Source organism: Phyllostomus hastatus, unplaced genomic scaffold, assembly GCF_019186645.2.
Source record: "Phyllostomus hastatus isolate PE091 unplaced genomic scaffold, TTU_PhHast_1.1 phas_contig_80, whole genome shotgun sequence".
Taxonomy (NCBI): domain Eukaryota; kingdom Metazoa; phylum Chordata; class Mammalia; order Chiroptera; family Phyllostomidae; genus Phyllostomus; species Phyllostomus hastatus.
Genome location: NW_025333960.1, coordinates 42998944 through 43023278, shown reverse-complemented (window position 1 = coordinate 43023278; position 24335 = coordinate 42998944). Strand labels below are relative to the sequence as shown.

General features: G+C 38.6%; 1 protein-coding gene across 1 annotated transcript in view; it reads right to left on the bottom strand.

The window, feature by feature from the left end:
* The window catches only part of DCC (DCC netrin 1 receptor), a 668131-nt gene that overhangs the window by 55389 nt on the left and 588407 nt on the right, over positions 1-24335 (bottom strand). Inside the window, exons 23-24 of the mRNA XM_045849638.1 lie at positions 15270-15335; positions 2836-2998 (exon numbers count right to left, since the gene is read on the bottom strand). Coding sequence (XP_045705594.1) covers positions 2836-2998; positions 15270-15335 — 229 coding nt within the window. The remainder of the gene's footprint in view (positions 1-2835; positions 2999-15269; positions 15336-24335) is intronic.

The following is a 24335-nucleotide window of genomic DNA, read 5'->3' as shown; positions in this document are numbered from 1 at the left end:
AAAAAGTATATAGTTCTGTTTCTCATTTGAGGAAACTAACAGGGATTAGGTCTTCCCTTAGGTTTAATTTAATACCATTAATTTAATTAAAGAAGTGGTAGAATCAGAACTAGATCTTGGGTTCTAACACCTTTTAGTTATTTTATATCATAAAACTAAAATCTTACAAACTAGAATATGACTCAATCCAAAAACCTACCTCATCATTGTATAGGAGGTATATATGATAAACCTTATGAATATGATTAATCATAGAATAAAAGGCATAGACACTAAATTGAATGAGGTATTACTGAGAGTACACACACATAGGTTTCAAATCCATCTGAATTCAATTCAAGTCCCCCCATAAAACACAAAGAAAATTTACATTCTCTAGCACTCTCAGACAGAGAGATATTGAAGAAGTCCATGAATGGGTTTCCTACTTCACCTTATTAATTACATTAAACTCCCATTTTTCTGAGAGCCCTCTAAGGGACATTATTTCAGTTTCAAATTGGAATTGATTTCACTTTCATTTGTGTTACTTAATTTGTTCTAAAAGGCTCAGTGGTGGTGGTATCAGGGGAGGAGTCCTCAATGGAATAAAAAAAAACAAAATTAAAACTCAGAAATGTCTAGAAAGAGAAACTTTTCTCTTTCTCTTTTTCCTTTCTCCTTTTCTTTTCCCTTCTCCTTTCCTTCCCCTTTTCCCTTCCCTTCCCTTTCCTTTCTCCTTTTCCCTTCTCTTTTTCTCTTTCTCCTTTTTTCTGGTAACATCTACAAAGAGAGAGAAAGATGAATGCTAGTGGGTCTGTTGCTGAAGAAATATTGTGAAAATATGCCAAGTAAATATTAAGCGACTTTGGGAGGGAAGAGAGGCACCTAGCACAGGGACTCTAAATTTACTTTCTTAGATTTTTCAGTTACTGAAGAAATGATTTTTTTTCATTCCTTCATTTTAAAAACAAGTCATACCCAGGGCTCAGCTTCTACTTTTTCTAAATAAAATCTTTAAGTTCTTATCAAATTGCTTTGTGTGGCATTTAAGATAATTTGGGAGCTTCTCTAAATTGCAACAAATCCCACCTTCACACATGGAGAAGACTGGGCATCTTCTCTGTGGAACAGACTATGTCCAGTATTCCAGCTCATCAGGTCGATATGACCCTCAAGTTTTCTTGCAATGATAAAAGTGAAAAACAAAACAAAATGCCCTGCTACAGATGGCTTAGCTGGTCAAATTTAATTTAGTGAATTTGTCAATGTTTTTAAGACTGTCACAGAATACGCCAAGTTTGGTTTTTGTCCTCCCCATTTCCATTTTTGTGACTTTTCCTCAGCTCTGCCTCAGAGACCTGTTGCCTTGACGTCCCACCGTCCTACGTTTGCACCACCCCTTTCCTGGGAATGCTGGTCCAGGAGATTATCCTATTATTTATTCAATCACCTTTCCCCCCCGGAGATTTACTAAGTGCCCACCACTCTGGGAGCTCTGTGCGTGACTGTGAATTCCCAGAATGCTTACAAATGAGATGGGCCTTGTTAAGCTCCATTTTCTGGTTTCCTGTTTGAGCACAATGGACCAGCACACCAGCCATCATCAACTTCGAGTTAGTCTAATCACATGAATGCAACTGGATACGAAATGTCCCCTGCATATATATAAATTAAATATGAAGGCTGCACCTGTGCCCCCTCCCCATGGAACTTTCTTCCATATGTATATATTCCTGTATCCTGTTTTTAAACACCTCGCTTCATCATGCTGGGAGATTCACGAGGCACCAGCAAATATGCTCATAGGCTTTTTAAGGAAGAGAGAGAAAGTCTGAGGTACAAGGGAAGAGGGAAAATTATTTGCTAAAGAATCTTAAAACTTTGAAAATCAGTGCAAGTGATGGAGGGCAGTTAAAGCAGAGTAGATTTCATTTAAGAGTTTAGACATTTGATCCTCAATATGAAAAAAAATGCTATGTCAGAAAAACAACGACAAGGGAAGAGCCTGTGATAGCCAATGTGGTGAACAGTCCAGCTGGCAGAAATGCACCAGGATGGGTTTGAAAAAGTTCTGTGTTGGCAAGGAGGCAGAGAACAACCAGGAGGCTATTGCGGATTCCCACACCTGGCTGACACAAGGTTAATACACTGGTTACGGGGTACTGATGAAAAAGGATACGCTGAATTAAAGCCAGTTTTCCACTCTAAACCGCATACTTTGATGTTTCATGCTCTGCTTGTTCTAGAACCTAGAGCTGCATAATATAAAAGTACTTTCAAACCCCTCAGTTACTAAAATTTTCTGAGACTTAGCTGTAGCCAGGAACTCCACATTCCTGGGCCTCTCTTCCTCCTTAACTATTGCCTCTAAACTAATGCGTGTGCACACATTGTGTTTGGTTTTCTATAGGTGGTCATTCACGCAACAGGCGTTGATTAAACACCTACAGGCCTCCTTGCCAAAAGCTTCAGAGGAGCACTCATCTCCCACCTTTTACACAGAATTGCAGAGAGGGCCGTAAGTAGAGACACAGTGAAGTCTGTTCCCTAAGTGTTAATTAAGGGACACTTGCTGTCACTTGAAAGGAAGAATCTGGCCTCAAGAAGTAAAATTAAATGGAATGCAGAGCGGATCTCCAGGATACTACAATTAAGCCTGCAAGTCTGGCCCTCACTCCCGTATGCTAATAGGCCTGGACTGGCAAAGGGCAGGGTTTCAGCCAGGTCAGGAGATAATGCACATTCAAGGAATTCTGAAATTGCAAGGGAGACAGCATTCAAAAGTAGAATCAAGGAGAGTGAGGTTGGATCAAGCGGGGACTTCTCTCCTTTTGGGAAGGAGCTGGTACTTACTTTCTCTGCTGGGCTGACGAGCGCCGGGTGCAAATCACGGCCACGACCACCACCACCAGCACCGTGAGGATGCCCACGGTGACCACAATGATCACAAGCACGCTGCTGTTCTTCTGTGGAGTGACACTGCCATGCGGGGGGTGCATCTGGCCAATGGGTGGCTCTGGGAAAAGACAGGCAAACAGAGATCAGGTTTAAGGAGATACGACAGCCCAGTGTTTACCAAGCTCTGTTAAGGATGTGAAGAGTTCCTAGTTTTTGAGTATTACTGAAACTGAGAACAATGAGAGGAAGGGTTTAAAGGATTTATCCAACATAAATGAAACCTCTGCCCACACGAAATCTTATCCACTAGCTTTCATAGTGACGTTATTCAGAATAGCCCACAGTGGAAACCCAATGCCCACCAACTGATGAGTGGATAGACAGTGTGGCCTATCTACACAATGGGCCACTATCCAGCCGTAAAAATGGAATGAAGTAAAGATGCACACGTGTACCTTGAAAATGTAATGCTAACTGAGAGAAGCCAGACACAAAAGGCCATTATCTAACTATTATCAGCAAAGACTGCAACTGTAGGAGAGAAGTTCAGTTCTAAGCTAGAAACTCGGATCTGCTTCTCTCCTCAGAGCTGGACTGGTCAACTGAGTGCTGACACTGTTTACCTGTCACCTGACATTGTGTAGTTATTGGGGCCCAGACACTGTGGCAATGGGACCAGATCCCCAGCAACAGGAGCCAGGACTCCTGGATTCAATACTTGGCTTTTCCTGTAAGAGAATTAAGTGCTCAGTGTACTGGTCTACTAATGAGCTTCCAGCAGAGTGTTTGAGGGAAAATGTGATAAATATAAAGTATTCTTGAAAGCTTACCAAGTGTTATTAAAATGAAAGACATTCCACTAAACCAATTTTCATAATCATTACCAAAAACTTTAGACCCATGAGATTATAAAATACATTTCCTTTTATTAAATTTAACATAAAAAAGCATGAAATCTTTTGTGACAATCAAACATCACAGAAGTAAAAAATGGATGGAATGCTCATGTGATTTAAAAAAGAAGTGATTCCTTTCTCGCTGTTATCAGTGAAACAGCTAGATAGTGGCTACTCAGACACTGGATACCCACACTTGTCTGCCAACACCAGAAACAGATGTGTCGGTATACTACCTTTCTCTTTAATTTGGAAAGAATGAAATAATTGAGCCACATTGTGATGTCCACTGAGTACCAACTCTGTGCAGGGCATGAGTTCAGTGTGTTGTATCCACTATCTCATGAAATCATCACAGTTTCCAGGAGGATATTAGCAAGTCTTTGAACCACACGCTGCACCTTCCCCTCTAAAGTCGGTCAATGTCATCTTGCCCATTCTGGAGTCAGGCTGTCTCCCAAAGCTCTCAATTGCGCTAATCTAGATTTGTGAGCTCTAAAATTCTCCCTAATTTGGAACAGCCTGTTGATATTTTTAAATGCATGGTTGATCATCATTACGCAGAGATTCTGTATGTGTGAATTCACCTACTTGCTAAATGTATTTTTAACTCCCCAAATAAATATTTGCAGTGCTTGTATGGTCCTTTGTGAACATGTCCAAGGACAGGAGAAGCCCAATGCTCACAAACTCAGCTGAGAGGGATCAAGGGGACGCAGTGCCTTGTTTCAGCTCTCACTCTGTAAACAAGTGTCCTTTCTGCGATGTGTGTACTTATGCCAATTTTTTCATTTTTGTACTTTTTTGTTGGTGGTTTCAGTGTATAAAGTAGCCACTAAATGTGATGCTGAAATGCTGTTTAATGCCATTAACACTCAAAATTCTGTGATGTGCCTTTCAAAGAAAATATATGGGTCAATTAAACTCCACGTAGGCATGAGTTATAGTGTTGTTGGCTATGAGTTCAATTAAATAGATCAACATTGTTTTTAAATAAGGTGTCTTTAAACAGAAACACACATAAAACAAGGTTATATATTGATTGGTTGATAAAAATTTTGTTGCCAGAGGCTCACAGGAACCTAACTGTATTTCCTCTAGAAAATATAAAAAATATTGAGTATTTTCTAATTTATTGTTTGTGGCAACTTCATAGAATACAACTCCTTCAAATAATGAGGATCAGCTATATCCAGAGATGCCACTGAACTTGGCTTTCTTAACTGATTGATGACTTATAATCTGATTATTCAGCTTTTGAATTGAGATTAGGAAATTAATGAAAGACCTTGAATGCCAACTTTTAAACCGATAGCGACTTTTATGAGAAAGTCATAAAGGATTGAAATGAAGGATGTATAATGGGAGTTCTCCTGAACCCTAACTCCCCAAGGAAAATGATCTCAGTATTATCTCCCTAATGCTCAGCAGTCATTATGTTTTTACTTGAAACATGATGTCTTCCTCAGTGAAAAGAAAGAAAGAAGAGGAGAAATTAGAAAAATTCTGGTTTACAAGGTTTTTAAAAAGTTCATAAGGTTTATTGCTATGTACAACTTAAACTAGGTTTATTAGAAATGGTGAGCTCTTTATATTTGTCATGCTAATAAAAATCCATGATATCCCCAACTGTCTCCATTATAAGCTTTCATATAAAATATTAATTTATTCTAATCAATTAGCCTATGAAGCACAGCAAGGGCATATTGAGATACTATTATAAAATGGCTTTTTAAATTCTAGGTAAATCTATGACACAGAAAGTTCTGACCTCTCATTACTTCTCCCATTTCTTTGTAGTAAATGTAAAATTATTTCAAGGAAATATTATTTCTTTCATTTATTATCAGAATCTTTCAACAGATAGTGCTATTGAAAACTTTTGATGAGTTCTTCTCCGTGACATTCAATTTATATCAGAAGCATTTATTTTTCCAATAATAATGAATGAGCAATAATTTATTTAAGTATAAGTGACTGTCTTTTAAAAAAAAGCAGTGGTTTTTAAATAACATTGAAAGATAGTGCTTTGATTTTGAGGTAAATTTGGGGGTGTTATATTCATTTTTGAGAAGTTCATTTATCTTTCATATTAAGGATTATTTCTGAAAATTTTGTAGTTTGGAAGTCCATGCCAGAAGTATCCCAAATAGTATGGGGTGTTATTCATTTAGACAATGTTTTGTTTATTTCAATAGTATAATGATATTATAAACACTTACCCTGTGTCAGGCACTGAGATGGTTCCTTTGTATCCATTGCCTTTAATTCTGAGAGTAACTGTATGATTATTAATAGTACTTTCATTGTACAGGAAAAAAAAGCACTGAGTTACAATAGGCCTAAATATTTTGCTCAAGGGGCATAGGAGGCTAATATAAGTTATTAAAGAAACACATTCAAACTTAGGTCCAGGAAAATGTCCAAACACATTGCTTTATGCAGCTTTCTAAAATAACTTACAATTAAAATTATAAGCTAATATAATTTTTTAATTTGTAGCTTGAAATAACAAACATCACACAGAACAGAATATTTCTAATTGATCACTGACTGAGGGTTTAAAGAAAACAATATAAAAGGTCATTAGCCATTCTTATTTACATAAACACATTATCAAGGCTGTTTTATTAGTCTGTGATTTTTTGCCTAAATGTTGTCTGCCATGAAGAGCTGTTGCAATGCAGGAAAACATTTACATGAGGACTTTATGACACAATTTCAAACTCGTCGGCTGCTTTTAAGTGGGATTCCTGTTCTCTCAGTGGGTTGAAAATTAAATGTGCTTTATAGATAGCATCTTAAAGGGCATAGAGGTAAATTGGGAGTGGTTGGTGCCAAACTGTTCATCTTTCATGCCATCAAATCCATAGTATTTTCTCCTAAAACACAGCCCTCTCGGTTCCCCGTCACATTGAATTCTTACAGGACAAAGCAGCCTTCTTCCTCCCGCCCCACTTTCTAGCCAATACAACAGCTTAATGCTTTTAATACAAAAGCAAAATGTATTTTATAATCGCATGGGTCTAAAGTTTTGGTAATGATTATGAAAATTGGTTTAGTGAAATGTCTTTCATTTTAATATTTGGTAAGCTTTCAAGAATACTTTATCATATTTTCCCTCAAACACTCTGCTGGAAGCTCATCAGTAGACCAGTACACTGAGCACTTAATTCTCTTGTAGGAAAAGCCAAGTATTGGATCCAGGAGTCCTGGCTCCTGTTGCTGGGGATCTGGTCCCATTGCCACAGTGTCTGGTCCCCAATAGCTACACAATGTCAGGTGACAGGTAAACAGTGTCAGCACTCAGTTGACCAGTCCAGCTCTGAGGAGAGAAGCAGATCCAACGAGTTTCTAGCTCAGGACTGAACTTCTCTCCTACAGTTACAATCTTTGCTGATAATAGTTTTGTTATTAGAACACTCTGAGCTCGATATACATCTTAAAAATTTTACAGATCTTTGAATTTGAACTGAAATTCATATGGCACTGACTATTTCAAAGCATTTCTGCCTGACATAAGATGCCAAATAGTCATTCATCTCACAGATAATCTATCCCGATATTCTCTAAAATGACATATGAATCAGCATTATGGAGAAAAAATATTCCCTGATCAATTATGTTAGAAAACATATTTCTTTCCTGAAATCTCAGAAATTTGAACATGCTTATCTGAACTGTACATGGCCAAGAGAGGCTGCGCTGGGATGCTAGAGAACAAATCCAGTTATTCCACAAATACAGACTGAAGACCCACTAGCTGCCGTGGATATGATGTTGTGATCAAAACACAGATGGACCTTAGTGGGCGTTGTGCTGAGTGAAGTAAGTCAGAGAAAGACACATGCTGTAGGAACCACTCATATATGGAGGACTTTCAAAAGCTGCACTCAGTGAAATAGACACTGGAATGATAGTTACCAGGGGCTGAGGGTTGGAGGCAATGTGGAGATGTTAGTCAAAAATGACAAACTTCCAGTTATAAGATGAATACACTCTGGAGATACAATGTACAGCATGGTGATTATAGTTAAGAATATTGTATTATAATACACTTAAGAGTTGCTAAGGTACTTAAATACTCTCACTATAGAAAACAAAGGATAATTATAGGATGTGGTGGAGGTGTTAGCTAAGCTATAGTGTTCATCGTTTTGCAGTATATAAGCATATCAAACCAACACATTGCACACCATGAACTTACTTGATGTTATATGTCAATTATATCTCAATAAATCTTGGAGTGGCAGAAAAGGATTTAAGCAGGCAAAAAGAAACTGCATGAGATAAAAAGCATACACAGTTTTAACGAAGGCACAGGTTTGCCTAACTACTTGGTCCAGAGAAGAAAAAAATATATGTTATATATTAAACGATTGATCTTTTCCATTTCTGGAACATGTATCCCGTCTGGTCATTGTGACATGAACAGAAAGTCAGATGACTTCTCACCTGGAATCAATGTGGAGCTGTTAAAGAGGAGTTATGAAAGCTCTGTTTCGGAGTCATTTTTCTGGAAGGGTAGGGAGGGAACAACAGCTGGGTTGTGGAACCAGTAAGTATTTACAGGTCCAACTTCATTGTTTCACAATGATTTGAATGTCACTGTCTCTTTGTATATTATGTGGTCTGAGAACAATTTTCAGATTAGAGTATTGTGATTGTTCTCAACCTTCCATGCTACTCCACCCCTCACCCCCACTCCCAAACCACCCCCGCCAAAAAAAAAATAGAGGCATGATTTTTGACCCTATGGAGCTTAGAACTTTACTGGAAAAAACATATAGTGAACAAACCAAGAAGCAAATAAACATAAAATTACAACTGCAACTAGTGCTTAAAACAAAAGTGGAGTTTACATAGAAAGGAGGACAAAATGACCATTGGTGGAGGAGGGAGGTCGGAAGGCCTCACCGTAGAAGTAACCCTGAGGCTGAACATAGGAGATTGCTCAGGGCTAGTCCCTATTCCCCTACAAGTGAGAGCAGCCATGTGTCTGGGACATTGTGAGCCAAAGGGAAATGACACAAAATGAGGGTAGAAAGAGAAACAGGACCCAGTTCTGACAGAGCTTTGTAGAACACATTCAATTACCTTAAGTAGAATCACAGAGCATTTAAAGGTTTCCAGCAAGGAAGGGACAGACTTGGTTTATATTAAGAAGACATCTCTTCCAGCCACGTGGAGAGGGTTTGGTGGTGGAAGCAGAGAGACCAGCAGCACAGAGAATATTGAAGTTCCCCAGGTGAGAGATGATGACAGATTGAACCGAGACGGTGGCGACTGCAATCAGGCAAAGTGGACCCTGATACAATACGGCTTGAAAGTAAACGAACAAAGTGGATTGCATAAGGGGCAGAAAGAGAGGAGGAGTCAGCTTCAGGCCTAACGGTCCTTATGTCTGAGGTGAGAAAGAGGGTGAAAGGGCAGGCTCAGTGAGGGCAGAACAAACACACAGTCTTGAACACGTCAGGGTTGAGATCTTATGATACGTTACAAAGAGGCAGCGAGAATCTGGCAACAAAGGTGGAACTGGAAGCCCTGGGAGAGGATGAGATCACCAGAATCAAGAGCATGGAGCGAGTAGAGAAGCCCTCTCCAGACGAAGGTCTGGTGTTGAGATAGAAGGGCAGACCTGCACCAAAGGGAAGTGAGTGGCCAAACAATTTCCCAGTGCTCAGGTTGATGAAGCACTGTGTTTTCTTTCTCAGAGTTTCTTATGGGACCCCTGTACCCCCAAATGTCTTTTGGGGAATGGCAGCTTGATCAGTGGTTTTCCACTGGGAAGATTTTGCCCTTCTCCAGGGGAAAATAAGACAATGTCCAGAGACATTTTTGTTCTTACGACATGGTAGCGGGGAATATTTCTGGCATCTAATGGGTAAAGGCCAGGGATGCTGCTAAACATCCTACAGTGCAGATGCACAGGATTGGCCTCCCAATAAAAATCATCCAGCCCCCAGCTTGCAATAGCTCTGAGGTTGAGAAACCATGACCTAGCTTCACCTGTCCTATGCTCAGATGAAAAACTACAGTCCAAAGAGTTTAAGTGAGTTGACTGACACAGTCCTAAACCCTGGCAAAGTCAGTTCTAGAACCTGAGTTTGGAATTAGTCTGGCACCCTTAAATTACTTGGGATAGATATTGTTTGGGTTGCAGGTGGGCAGATGCCTTTGTAGACTAGAACCTGAGACCCTGGACCACTTCAATGATCTTTCCATAGGGAAAGCAACTGTAAAATCCTATTTCTGGACTTTTCTTTTGGCATTCTGGTGTCAGTTGAATGTCTTACAAACAGCTTATTGAGCCTATGTTGATCGTTTCATGCAAATACGGAAAGGGCTTTTATGTACACTTTATTTAAATTAGTTTAAATGTTACTGAGTTCTGAAAACAAAAAACCAAAGTTTTCTAAAACTAGAGGAGAAATCATGGTATTTTTTCCTAAAAACAGAGGACAAGGAACGTTTTAGAAAACATCTAATATGATTCTGAATTATCAAAAATTAATTAATAACACTGACTTTTAAATAATGCTTCACCAAAGTATCAACATTTGTCAAGCTTAGTTTAGTTTTCAAAGGCTGAAGTCAATATAGAAACATTTTTGTAGGGTTTAAGATTTCTTAGCCAAAATTACTACTTTTAAAATTATAGGAAGAATATCCAACAAAAATAAAGTGGTGATTTATCTTCCCCGGTGAGAAAACATGATGGAATTGATACAGTTTTCACTATTCTTATCATTCATTCAAATAATAACTACAAAAATCACATTTATCAGAATTTGAAGATTTTTCTGCTTTAAAAATGGGGACTATGATCCAAAACAGAATGCCTCATAAAAGTAAAATACTACCATATCATCACATATTGGCTTTGATTCTACCTGTCATCATAAAATAATTTAGGAAACCTCTTCAGTATCCTCAACTTAATTATGGGCTTCTAACTACAACAGTAAACATGAATTATATCTTTGGGTTTCTTCTTTGAATTCCAACAGTGCATTTTTAAAAAGAGTAACATTCTGTAGGAGAAAGTAAATGATTAGTGAGGTCCCCATTTATTTGCAGCTGGCTTGAGTGTCCTGACAGGAAGCCATTATTCTTTACAATGCACTGAAGGATGCATCCAGCAAGGTAGGGAAAGAGAGGAAACCTCCGAAAGTCTATCACTCTAGAGAAGATGTATGGAATTCTCCCTTGTATATAAGGTTCAAAAATTCAGATTTTATAATGTTCTTGTTAATGCAGCCTACCTTTCAAAGGTTGGGTAGGGTTGGAGTTTTAGTAGTCAGGGTGTCATTTGTCCATAAATATGGAAAATATTGCCCCTTCTTCAGGCCTAAGACGTGAGCAGGATTTTAATCAGAAGCTAAGGTTTTTAGATGTCTTTGCTGATTTGCTTGTACTGGCCCAAGCTAAAGTCAAATGACAAATTTGCTATCATTTATCTGCTAGCCAAACAGGAAAAGAAAACAGATGAAGTCTGCCCCCCACCATGCGTGTCTCTCTGAGGTTATCAATTCACCTTAGTCAAGTAGCCTACAGTAATTTGTTATTCCAGTGGGGAATTCTCAAAGCATTTCAGGTGCTTTTTTCATCCCATCCATTTAACAAGAAATACCTATGACCTCATGAACTGATGCAGGAAATTAAGAAGGAATGAGGTCAATAATCTGAACTGGTTTGGGGTAACTAGAGGCCATTTGTCTATTTTTACCTTCCCAGCTTTCTCCTGTGAGATAATGTATTTCAAATTAATCACAATCACCTTTACAATTATTTTTCACTAGGAATATTAAATGCAATGGCAAAAATTGCAACAAAAAGCATTTCTCCCAGCTACTGTCATTCCCTTCATCTGGGGTCTGACTGCTATGAAAAGTTATTGTTGACTAACCTGTTAGTATCAAATTTGTGCTGGGGTTTCTTTTCAACCAGAGAATTTGTATTATTTGGAAGTTCAAGTTCAAATAGTCAATACCAAGGTTTTAAACTTGATCCATAATTGGAAAGTCCAGATTTAGTAATTAAAAATGAAGAGATTGAGTTATTTGAATTATTTCTATCTGCCTATTATAGCAGACCCTCTGCGTGGCGTGGGCCCAGCTCCCACTCAGAGATGCATAGGACTCACTCCCATGGACAGGTTCCCCTATGGGGAATCAGGCCTGCATTGCACCTAGACTGCTATGAGACTTGCTTTTGCTAAAACTCCCTCACCCTGAATTGAGACAGCAAGTGCTTATTGTAACTTCCTAAAATCCATGCTAAACCTTCCAAGGACAAGTGCAACTGGTTCAACTACTTTTCCCTTTTCATTTGCAAATATCCCTCTTCTGTGATGTGATTAGCAGCACTGGTCCCTTTGTTTTCTGTATAATGTAACCATCTAAAGCAAACCTGTGCATAGTAAATGAGGATCACCAGGTAATGTGCCCAGAAAAGAAATAAGGGCCTGTCACGGTGAGGAGGAGCTTGGCTTTTTCCCCTCTTGAGAGAAAAGCCGTGCTGTCCCTTTTCCTGCACAGGACTTGGTAGTCTGTATGAATTTCTCATGCCTCATCCTCAATGTGGTGGACCCCGCGAGCCTATGCATGTACATTGAGAAATATTGCAGTGAAAATCCCTTGCATTATTATTCTTCACCTCATATTTATAGACAATTAGAAATGATTCAGGTTTTACTGAGCTTCCTGTAGTTTTAGGTCCTAAATTTGGCAATCCTACCCAAATTTAAAGTTCTTTAGGACACAGTTAAGAGACTGCATAGTTCCGTGTCTGTGGCAAACACCCACTCCCCCTTTCACACTCGTAACATAGCTCAGCCGTGGATGGAAACTGGGGCACGATCGCTGTTCTTTCTCAATTATCTATACCGGTTCCATCTTCAGTCTCCTGGCACTCTTTCTTTTCAAAAAGTATTTCCCTATAGTCATGCCTTTGGCTGGGAATGAATTCCAACTGGAAACTCTAGCATCTCCAAGCTCTGCAGGATGATTCTAAACAGGGAAATCTTGATTCCTGGTGTAGACTCCAAAGCTAGAACCTCTTTGTCTCAGGGTATCAAATACTACAATTATGTTTCCATACAATTTCTGCAGCGACCGTCTTTCCCTTTCCTCACATTTCTGGGACTTTTTCTCATTCTCTTTCAACTTCCCAGAGAGTGCTTCTCAGCTGTGTCCATCTGGGTAATTCTCCCTCTTCGCTGATTGCTTCTGCAGGGGTCATTTTCCAATATGTCTCATGGCTCATGCCTGCCGTGAGGGCTTCATAGCATTTCTCACTGACTGCTCAGGTGCTCACAGTGTGTTCGGCATATTGTTGAGACTTCAGATAAAAAGTGAAGCAAGAGAATGAAATTGGCAAAGTCTCGGGGAGGGAATTCCCATACTTAACCCCTTTCATAGTGTGCCCTTGGTCTGTTTCTAGCCCCAACACATCCTTCCTCTCACGTTTCTCCTGTGAAACTGCCGAAGTGCCTCTTGTGTATATTGGAACCCGGGAACTATCAGAGCCAGGCATTAGCTATAATAGGCATCTAAAACTCCAATACCTATAAGAGACAAAGAATGTTACCAAAGAAAGTACTAAAAGAAGTGCTAAAGGGAGGGAAGAGTAACTATGTATGAGACGACAGAAGTGGTGAGAGCTGTAGCAACCTAGATAGAATATGCTAGATACAGCGTTGGGTAGGCTTAATTAGAATATATTTAAGAAGTTTAAACATAAGAAATTGTACTCATCTGGCTAAGTAATGCATTAATAACAGTGCAGGGTATGCCTGACAGCCAGAAGAGTCAGCAGGTAGAAACATGTTCCTGAGTCCCCCACTGGCCAGGGGAGGGAGAACACTGAGCTTTCCTTTTCTTTTTCTTTTTTAAAGATTTTATTTATTTATTTTTTAGAGAGGGGAGGGAGAGAGAAAGAGAGAGAGGAACAGCAATGTGCAGGTGCTGGGGGTCATGGCCTGCAACCCAGGCATGTGCCATGACTGGGAATCGAACCTGCGATGCCTGGTTCGCAGCCAGCATTCAATCCACTGAGCTATGCCAGCCAGGGTAGAACACTGAGCTTTCAATGGAGCATCTACTCCTCAGATTAGAACTATGCTCTTTGGGGAAATGGATGCACTGGATTATCATAGCCTGTGGTGGGAAGTAATCACTTAACTTACCCCTTTATTCTAATTTCATGGTCAGCAACTACTTTTAGATCGCAATTTTGGCTTCTTATATGTTTTTTTTTAACAGAAGACCAATAAATGGATATTTAGCTATTCATTAATCAAATTTCTCATGAAAACCTGCTAAAATGGTTAAATAAATCATTGTGTTATTTTCATAAAACAGAGGCCTATACAGCAGCAAAGATAAATGAGGGAGAGCTATTTGCAAATACATGAGTAAATCTTAAAAACAAAATTAAAGATGAGTGCATGCTGCAGCAGTATACCTATAGTGTGATGCCATTTCTTAAGGTTAGAAACATGTACACGCAGACCATAATGTTTAGGGATACACATACACACATGGCAGATACTGTATTTGAGGGGGTGGTTCCGACGCAGTGAGCAATACAGGGTATGTTAGAGAAGCATGAGCTAAGGCGGAGACATGCAAGGGATTTCCGTGGCATTGCCAAGTATTTTAGATCTTAAACTTGATGACAGTGACATGTATTCACATTTGTATTTTGAATATATGAAATCTGTTTTTAGTAAACCAAGCCTATCAACAGCAATACAAACATTTTTTAAAGAACCTATAGAAGGAAGTTATCATATATACATCTGCCCTTTGGAGTGTGGCCAGTAATGATCCCACCGCCCCGAGTTTCTGTTCCAGCAACACTCAGGACGAGACCCTAGGAGACATCTCCAATCCCAATCTGCCTCTTGCACACAGTTCTAACATTACCTCCATCCTGTCATCCTCGCAGCCAAGAGTATGTGAATTCTCCATTAGGATGAGCAGGAAAAAGTGTCTAATCTTGACCTTGTGAAGGGAAGTTGACTATAAGGTGCTACAGGATTCTGAAGAGTAAATGCACTCTTAAGGCAAAAAGTACCAGTAATGTCAATTTGTGGAACTGAGTGGATTTCAGTTCAATGTAGGCATATCAGTTCAATGATATCATAGGTATCACCTCTTTCTGATAAAACTAAGCATTTGAAAATATTTTAAATACATGTAACCTTTTAAAATCTAGAGATTTAACAGCCCTCTGTCAGTTAGGAAATTCTCTGTGCTTTGGCTTTTCGGACTCTGTTTTGTGTACTTGCCACTTCTCGTTGGCACTGTCTTCTGATGATAGAACAAGCTACAAATTTGTTATAACTTCATGCTTCTATTAATCCCACTAAAACCCTAAGTCTGGAATCTTGGCACTTGCAATCAATCAAAAATGTGTCTCAGACACTCTGGAATTAAACATTTAATTAATATAACTAATCCAATATAACCTAATTTATATACTTACCATTGAGTGTGCTTCTATCAATCAAATTAGTATCAACTGGCCAATAACCTCCATCTCCATGACGACCTATTTATTGGAAAAACATACCAGAATGTTAGTGCATATACAATATGAAAGCACAAAGGAAACAACACAGACAGCAATAATAAATATTTAATATTAATAATACACAAACAATTGGACACGATTTTTTGGCCACCTCAAAGAAAGCCGAAGACTGTTAATACCATTATACCTATGAGAAAATATTATTTTCTATGTGTGAGAAATAATGTGTTAGGAAACAGATTATTTCTCACACATTAAACAAGCGAAATTCAATTCCTCTTTGAAAAACTCCCATTGTCCTCCTCTTTCCCACCCACACCGCAATATTCTTGTTAAATGTACAATAGCAGCACTAGTCTAAATGTTGCTGTCCTAAACATCTCTGTGCTTGCTTGTCACAGCTCCTAGAGAGGCAAAACCAACCTCTGTTTTGCTGCAACAGGCTCTGCCTACACTGTTGCCCATCTGGCATGACTTGGTAGCAAATTATTACTTTACAAGGGAACAACACACTTCACCTTATAACGGGGCTTGCAGTAGCCTTTGTGTTATGTGTCAACTAGGTACCTGGGAAGGAAATATCAGAAATAGTGTAAAGATGTGGGTGGGGCAGGTTGGTGGGAGTATGTCACAGCCCACATGGTCTGAACAAACACACCAGGAAAAGGAGAAGGCTTCTTTAGGGTTCCATTATTGGAAACATCACCTTCCATTAGGTGTTCAACAGTTGTAAAAGTAGCACTTAACAGAATTGAGCCGGACATTAGCCAGATATAATTATTGTATCATCCAAGCATAATTCCTTCTTCTCTTGATACATTTGTAGAACTGTAAATATTTAATTATATTTTTGTGTTCTAGATTTCCATTGGGTAGATAATTTTTGGGAAAACATTCTAGAGTTGAATTTATATGAAAACACATACAAGAATACCGTTAATTCTCCCTTTTATTTGCTTCAGGGAGTTATTTCTGAAAGTGGTTATACTTGGTGGATGATATAGAGGAAGCCAGCTGGGGCAGTCAGCTACATTAATATCAGTTGCTTTCTCACATGTGTAGATTTTGGTTTTCTTCTTTAAGACTATCGAGCCTTGAGACCTTCTTTTGCAGCCCTAACACTCCTCTTACTGAGGCTTTCTCAAGATCTCATCATTTTATTTAGAAAATAGTTGTGAAGAAACAAATTAAATATTTTTTTTAAAAAAGAGGAAAATTAACCCCTTCATTGCACATGGGTTTATTCAGATACAAAGATAAACTTAGGCTTTACAAAGAACCTCTTGACAAATGAAAGAGGTATAAAATCCCCAAAAGACATTCAATCCTTTTTATTATGCATTACATAAAATAAATTGTGGAAAAGAAGCCCAGAATTCAGAATGCTGCTTGTATGTACCCAATGCTGTGTGACCTTGGGCAAGTCACTTAATTTCTCTGAGCCAATAAAATCACGTCTAACATCTTTAGCTCTTCATGGCTCAAACCCAATCAGCTCCGCACTGGACTTGGCTCATGGTTTCATCAAACTATGTTTTAATACCTTATGCAAGCCTTAGCTGATAAAGTCCAAAACTCAAGGCCTGTCTGCTGTTTGTCATTTATAGGAAAGACACTGGTGCTTTCTAACAAGGTAAGCTTTTTTCCTGGTGTGCTGTGTTTGTTTTCATTTGTGCTGTGTCTTTTATCTTGTCTTTATTCTTCGAAATCACTGAATCTACTCAGGTGTCTTCCCTCCTGTCTTGCAGCCCTGGACCCCAGCAGGAAGGTAAGCAGGAGGGAACACAGTCTTCCCAAGAAACTTGTTTGTATCCTTTCTCTCAACCCTGCAGGCTCCTCAGGGAGCATGTACCCAAGACACAAAAGCCTCCTTTACCACTGACCACGGAAAGACGTGACGGAAGTAGCTCCCTGCCAGTGCAGGAGCCATCTGTGCCAAAGGAACTGTCCTCTGTTGCTTGAACTTGAACATGTAGCGTGGGTGCCTCCAACAAGCTGCCTAGTAGCAGCTTTACATAGAAACCGGAAATTCCAGCACACCTGGGCAGGAGCGGCTTGTTTGCTGCTGTGGCTGGAGGAATGTTCAGGCTTAGGTTGGATGTCAAGTCCCGGGTTCCTTTGAAACAAATGGCAATCTTGCACTTGGCAGATGTTACGAGTTCACTGCACAGGCTCTTCCATGTAGGTCCCCTCTCTCCATATCAAGAGCTTATCTGAGGGCCCACATTGAGGTGTTTCCATCTTCCTCTTAATACTCAGTTGCCATTCACATTGATGTGAAGGGATCATATCCAGAGAGACAACAGCAACTTTGCCCTTCCCCCTAGAATTTCTAGCTGTCCTTTAACATCATCAGGTCTTAATTAGGCTTATTGTCATCCGGTACTGAACTTGAACCTTAAATCTATACATCAGAGAGGAGGTAGTGAAGACTCTTTACCTTTCATGTCTCAAGTCCACAATAGTCCTCAACCTTAACTCAATGACTTAAGTCTTGCTAACAGACTATACATTCACAATTTTAAAATTCTTCTGATATCAAGTCAGAGCTGAAGCTTGGATGTCAAGCTTCCAACAAACTATATGTAAATTAACGCAATCACCACCAATTCTGTTTTCAGCATGAACTGGTATATTTAAAATTTGCTGGCCAATGGCTGTGGGTTTATAAAGATGTGGACATTAAGATGGGGGCTTCTATTTGGGTGGGCGGGGGGCTGGGAGTAGTGAGAGAAGCCCTTGAAACAAGTACCAACTGTCAACATTTTGGTGGGTTGACTAAAATTTGGACAAGCTGAACCCTTTTTCAAAGTACCTTACTTTGGCTCAGACACATTTGGAGTTTCAATGAGCAGAGGATAAGCTTTGCCCATGGGACAGTGTAAGATCAATGTTGGAAGAAATGAAGTGAGACAGAAGTTCTGTATAAATATTAAGATGACTTTTCTCATATGTGAAAGCAACTAGATTGCAAAGCAGTCAAGCAAACGAGATGCTAACAACCCCATCACTTAGACCAGTAAAGCAATAAATGATTCCTGTAGGGAGTAATCCCATACTGGCTGGAAATTGGGTATATAGCCGGTGGAGGACTTTCCTTTTCCTCTAGCATCCCGATAAATGTCTTTTTAATGAAGTTTCTCCCTCTCCCAGCTAGTTCGTGGGAAGATGCAAAAACAAGCCCACAAGCACATCCATATATTACTTTGGCACAAAGCTCTGTGGATGTAGAATCTCTTAGATTTAGCAAGGTTATTAATTACATTGTGAATTTCAATATGTAGAAGAAAATCAGATATCATGTGGTTAGAGCTTTGGGTAAGATAAAAGAACTCTGGAAATGCTTTCTAAATCAGAGAGGGCAGCTCAAATCTTGAGCATTCAACTCACGAAATCTAGCATATTGAAATTGGTTACCTCTTTGTTAGTTATAACTATATTAATACCACAAAATAAAATTAAGTAACTCATAGCATGCCTAATAGAAAGTACTTTAAAGAAACTTGATATCAACAGCAAGCTAGATTGAATTTAGGGTAACTTAGAGTTCTTGTACCACTTCAGCAATGAAACACAAAGTTCATTTCTAGGGTATTGATGAGTCTGAGGTCCTCTTCATCCAAAGATGTGAGAATCAAATATATTTTTTTGTTCTATGTTTCCGTTCTCTAAAATGTCTTTTGAATTCCAGGAAGGCGTCCTTTATGGGTAAATAATAAGTTAAAAAGACGAGTCTGCCCCTGCTTTAAGGTAAGAGCTACGATGTGTCGAATGAAGAGACACTGGACACTAAGGGGGCACCACTGTTGCTCGGCGTTTCTGGGCATTGTCAATGCTGTAGATCGGATATTGAAGGTATTTAGTTAACTCGTTAGTTTCATAAGCACTGATGTAGAGAAACAGAGACTAAATGGACTCTAGTAGATGGAAAGTCAGTTAATGAAAAGATATATAAAAGACCCCAGAGGTCTTAATTTTATGAATGGAGCATAAAACTGATAACAATTCATTCCAAATTTACTAGTGCCTCCTGTATGTAAGGCACAGTCCTAGATCCTCAGGAAAGGGCTGGTCCAAAACCATACATCTGATACGAATCCAGCAATGACAGATAAAGCTGATTCATATCCAGGTATGCAGGCCGACTCACGATTGCTATCAGCTAACTGCAGATGGTTTTTCATTTACTCTGACTTTAAAGATTTAAGAATAAATTAATCCATCTATTACTATAAAATCAGTATTCAGTTTAAAATTTTTATATATCTAGTATTATTAATAGAAATACATGCAAGTAAAAGATAATGTATTATTTTCAGTGTTTTATGTTTCACAATTATATTTATTTTAAGACTCTTGAATTTCTTTTTTTACTTTGCATACTGTGCTAAATTTCTAACATTTTTCAAAATAAAAAATTCAAATAAGTAAATGAATACATTGAAATTTAAATACAACATTTGTGAAATAAGGTAATAAATTTCAATGTATATAGTTTAAAAATTCAAATAAATTCCAATATGGTTAAAAATTGAAGATGGATTGTTGCTATTTTATTTTCCATATATTTACTAGTAGTATCATGGTTTTACCTGAATACTACTGTTTGGTACACAGTAGTCAAAATACACTTAACAGTTATAATATTATGATCTGTAAAATATAAAGAATTCTTGTGTTACTATGTACCCATATTTTTTAATAGAAATGGAAAAAAATGAAGTGACCAAAAATTAAGATAATAAATAATGAATTTATATATCTCTTAACCAAGTAGGATCATTTCACTAAAAAAATCACTTCTTGAAGAAAGTTTTGATAATTTAAGCAAATGTTTCTACTTTTCCTTAGGTCTTGAAACCAGGAAATGGTGGTTTCAGAAAGAGAAATAAAACAAAAGAAATGAGCCCATGGTCAACTTGAAAAAAACAAGGATGGAGGCTTTTTAGAGTTCTTCAAAATAGTTGATATCGTTCTAAATTTATTTTATAGCTCTAAGGTGGGCCCAAACTAGAAATTTCAGCTCTTTCCTTCTCCTGATTTGCATTTATAAGATACTATGAAGTCATTAAAGAGTTATTTTCATACTTTATTTAAAGGAGAGATCTCACAAGGAGACTTCCATTGATCCTTTTTGGAGAAGAGGCAGATACTCCCTCAGACAAAAGACAGTTTCCATAACTTGCCTGCCACTTACTCTCTGGTTTGAGGGAAAAATGGGCACAGGTAATGTCTTCCTTTAAGAAGTGGGCTTATTGTTATGTTGTTTGGTGTTTGTATACTGTATATTCAAGGCTTGATGAGTGACTAATGTGAGTTAGAAAGCTTCATAATGTCTTAATGTGAACAAATTTCAAGTAATCACTATTATACAATTTATTCTCTATATGCTTGTCTTACATATCACTCAAAATATTGTTTCTATATTTTTACTATGGTGAGTGCTTGTGTACGTAAAATGAAACAACATTAATGTTTCCATGAAACCCCTACTTTTAGAATACACAGGAAGATGGAAAATATTTTCCATGACAAAAATTTTTAGCACCTGCCAAAGAGTAATTCAACTGAGATTTCACTTCTATAGTGATTTTTCTGAGTGTACATTTATAAGTTCAGGGAGGGGTGAATGGAAACTTAATATGCAGAGAACATTGGCAAAAGTGGAGGTAGTATTTCTAATGTACTATTTTTCAATCCATCTCTCTAAATGGGTTAGCAAAGGGTGCCCTAGAATGGCACCCACATGATTCATCCTAAGAGAAAAACACATGACCCATAATCTAAGTTAAATGGACAGATTGGTCATCTGATATGATCAATATACATCTCCGCAAGATTTCAGAACACTGAGATATCTTCTTGTTTTTAAAATTGGTTCTCTGAAAATTACTTGGGCAATAATGAAGGAAATTGCATTGATTTTATGTCTTGGATACCACTGGATAAAGATAATCCATTAATGCTACCTGAATACAGTTTCACTATCCAACACACAGATCATAGTGAGATATATTTAAAGCAGATGGTTTTTCAGAGGCAGGAAAATGTGTCTAAGAGATCAGTTTATTATGTAGTTGATAATACTGCTGACTTTGAGCAAAGTTATCAGGGCATCTCAAAACCAGCAAGCAAACTCATTACCCATACCTATGATACTGCAAACATATATTTAAACAAATAGCTACAAAACTCTTCTCACCCTTTCCTAAGGTGCAACACATTGTTTTCAAGTTAACATGAATGGGGTCTCCAAACTATACTTTTGATTAGGTGGTAAAGTCTCTCTTTCCAGGTTATTCTGTGAGGATTTCCCAAAAGATCTGTGTCATAATTCAATTCAACAAATACTTATCTGGCATCGATAGTATAATTCGTTCATAATTAGATACTGAACGTGCAGGGAGGAAGGAAATGACCATGCGAGTCGGACCAGTCATCTGCCAGTCTGCCATCAAGAAATTTACAACCTGGCAAAGACTTTGGGAATACGAATAGTAAACTATAAGAAAAGGACAACATAGCAAAGAGTAAGTCAGATGTTAGGGACTATGAAAGAATAAAAGACTGGAAAGGTAAGAAAGGCTTCTTGGAAAAAAGTGGAATTGGGAAAGGAAGATGAGGGCTTTACCTGGGAGAGAAAGTTTTGCTGAGACTGGCAGAATGGAACCAGTTAGTATAGAGCACTCAGCTATACAAATGAACTGTTTCCAGAAGGACCTGTGGATTTTTGCTACTGGACTGTGGTATATATGGAGGAATATACTGGCCATGAGGCCAGAAGAAGGAAGTTGGGTTCAGATAGTCAGCGTCTTGATGTCAAAGAACCAGCCTCATTCTGGAAGCAACAGTGAACGGAAGTTCAGGAGGCAGAGGCCAGGACTGGCGGAAGTGGGCAGAGAGTAAAACTGGGAGCCTGGCATCTGCAGCAGAGAAGGACATTCAGCCACACAATGAGTCTAACAGAGAGAGCTAATTTCAAAAACCTTTTGGAGGGCTTGTTAACAAAAATGTTTACAGTTTCAGGTCTTAGAAAGTTAAAATTATACCATGAATTGCATCAATTTTTATGAGTACAGAGTATGTTGTTTTCTTTCAAAGTTACCTATGAGAGCATAAAAACTCCTGAGAGGTTGACTGAAGCAGCTACTTGACTGCTGGGAACATGGGGAAGTACTCCCAAACACTTTATTAAAATCACATTATTCATTTTTTTGTCTTTACTTTTCCAGCAGTCATAATTTCTAAAGTTGCAAAATTTCAATCTGAGAAAAACATAGGTAACAATAGCTTTTCCAAAGGGGTGGAGCAAGCTCTTGAATAATAAAGTGAGTTGAAACTACACATAATCATAAGGCAAGAAGAGGATTTAATTTTCAATTAAACATTTCCCACCAAAAGGTGCTAAAGGTTTCAATTTTTCAAACCACAGTTTGGCTGCTGTAATCCAAACCCTGCAAAGTTTGGATTACATTAACTAAATTCTAAGCTTGACTAGATTGCCTTGAAAACCCTAATTTCCCTGAAATGGGAAATAATTAACATCCTGTTTATTCATGAGATTAAAACCATTGAAGTGTAAAATGGCAGGTGTAGCGTTAAGTACTTTGCCTGAATATCCTATTGAGGAAGCAGGAGGCCTTTACACTAGGTGGACTTAGGTGAGGCCTTTCAGGTTTCACTTGTTGATAACAAAGTAGGAGGCAATTGAATCACTGCATTTCTAGAAACTATATAGAGAAATTCTCAGGTTAGCCTGGGAATGCGTCTCAGCCTAACCACTTACATGCTGCGAGAGTTTAGGCCAATTTTAACCTCTCTGTGTTTCCTTTTCTATGTCTGTGAGGATGGTATTGGGAATTAAGTATGGTAGAACATGTACAGTGCCCAGAAGTGACACATCATGGGAATGCTAAAATATTGGGGGAATGATAAAAAACAGGAAGGGCTACACTATGTGAAGATGCTATGCTTGGGTTTTTCACTCTAATAACAACCCTAAAACTTGATCATCTTAAATCTTGAAAGAAGTCAAAAGATACATCAGGCTAAAATCAGGTGATTTTACAGGTGAGGGTGCTGAGAGAAGATCAGTGCATGCCCGAAGGCACACAGGAAGTCACAGTGGCGGGACGGAACTGGACTTGGGGGCATCTGATCCTATTCCACTGCTCCAGGAGCACGCACTGTGACTGCTGATGGGAAAGCCAGAGTATTGTCAGCGGTATCCACCATTCAGAGCAGAGTAAATCCTCCCTCCCTCCCTTCTAAACCGCCTCCCACTTCATCTATAAACTGGCCTAAGAATTTATGCCTCTTTTCCAGGCCTTGTGATTTAGATCGCCCCACTCAGGCTAGGGGGAATTAAAGAAACTTGAGTGCGCTCGAAGCAAGCCTTTTCTGCCTAAGTCATCTCAGCAGTGATACAGATGGTGTCAAGAAGACTCCTGTCTCTTTAAGGCACCGTGTCAAGGCTTTGGCTCCTACTCTAATGTCACAGTGGGCAGACAGAGAAACATCCACAAATCTGCGAATACTTGTGCTCATGCAGAGAATTGCTAATGTTTACTCATAAACACGTCAAACTGGAGTCCAGTGTTTGGGGGTTAGTAGAATAGAAGGACATAAAAACAATCCTTTAAGGTTTAAACTTTGATCTAATAATCATTTTGGAGAGTTTGTCTTATTTTATAATTACAACTAACCTCATTGCAATCCTCAAACAAAGGATTTTACAAATGCATCTGTGACAAGCTCTAGGAGTTGTGAGCTAACTGTAGGAAAACAAAAGTCCAATTTTTTTGTAAGCATAGCAGATGTCTGAAGTAGAAAGACTATACACTCTGGGAGTCAGAGAGAAACATGTTTGGATTCCAGCTCTTTCCATAGCTATATTTTTGTGACCTTGGGCAAAGCATTACTTTCAGCCTTCTCATCTGAAAACAAGGCAAGATTGCCAGTGATGTCAAAAACAGCCTTCCTTTTGAAGGTGGATGCTATGATCTGAATTGGGTCTCC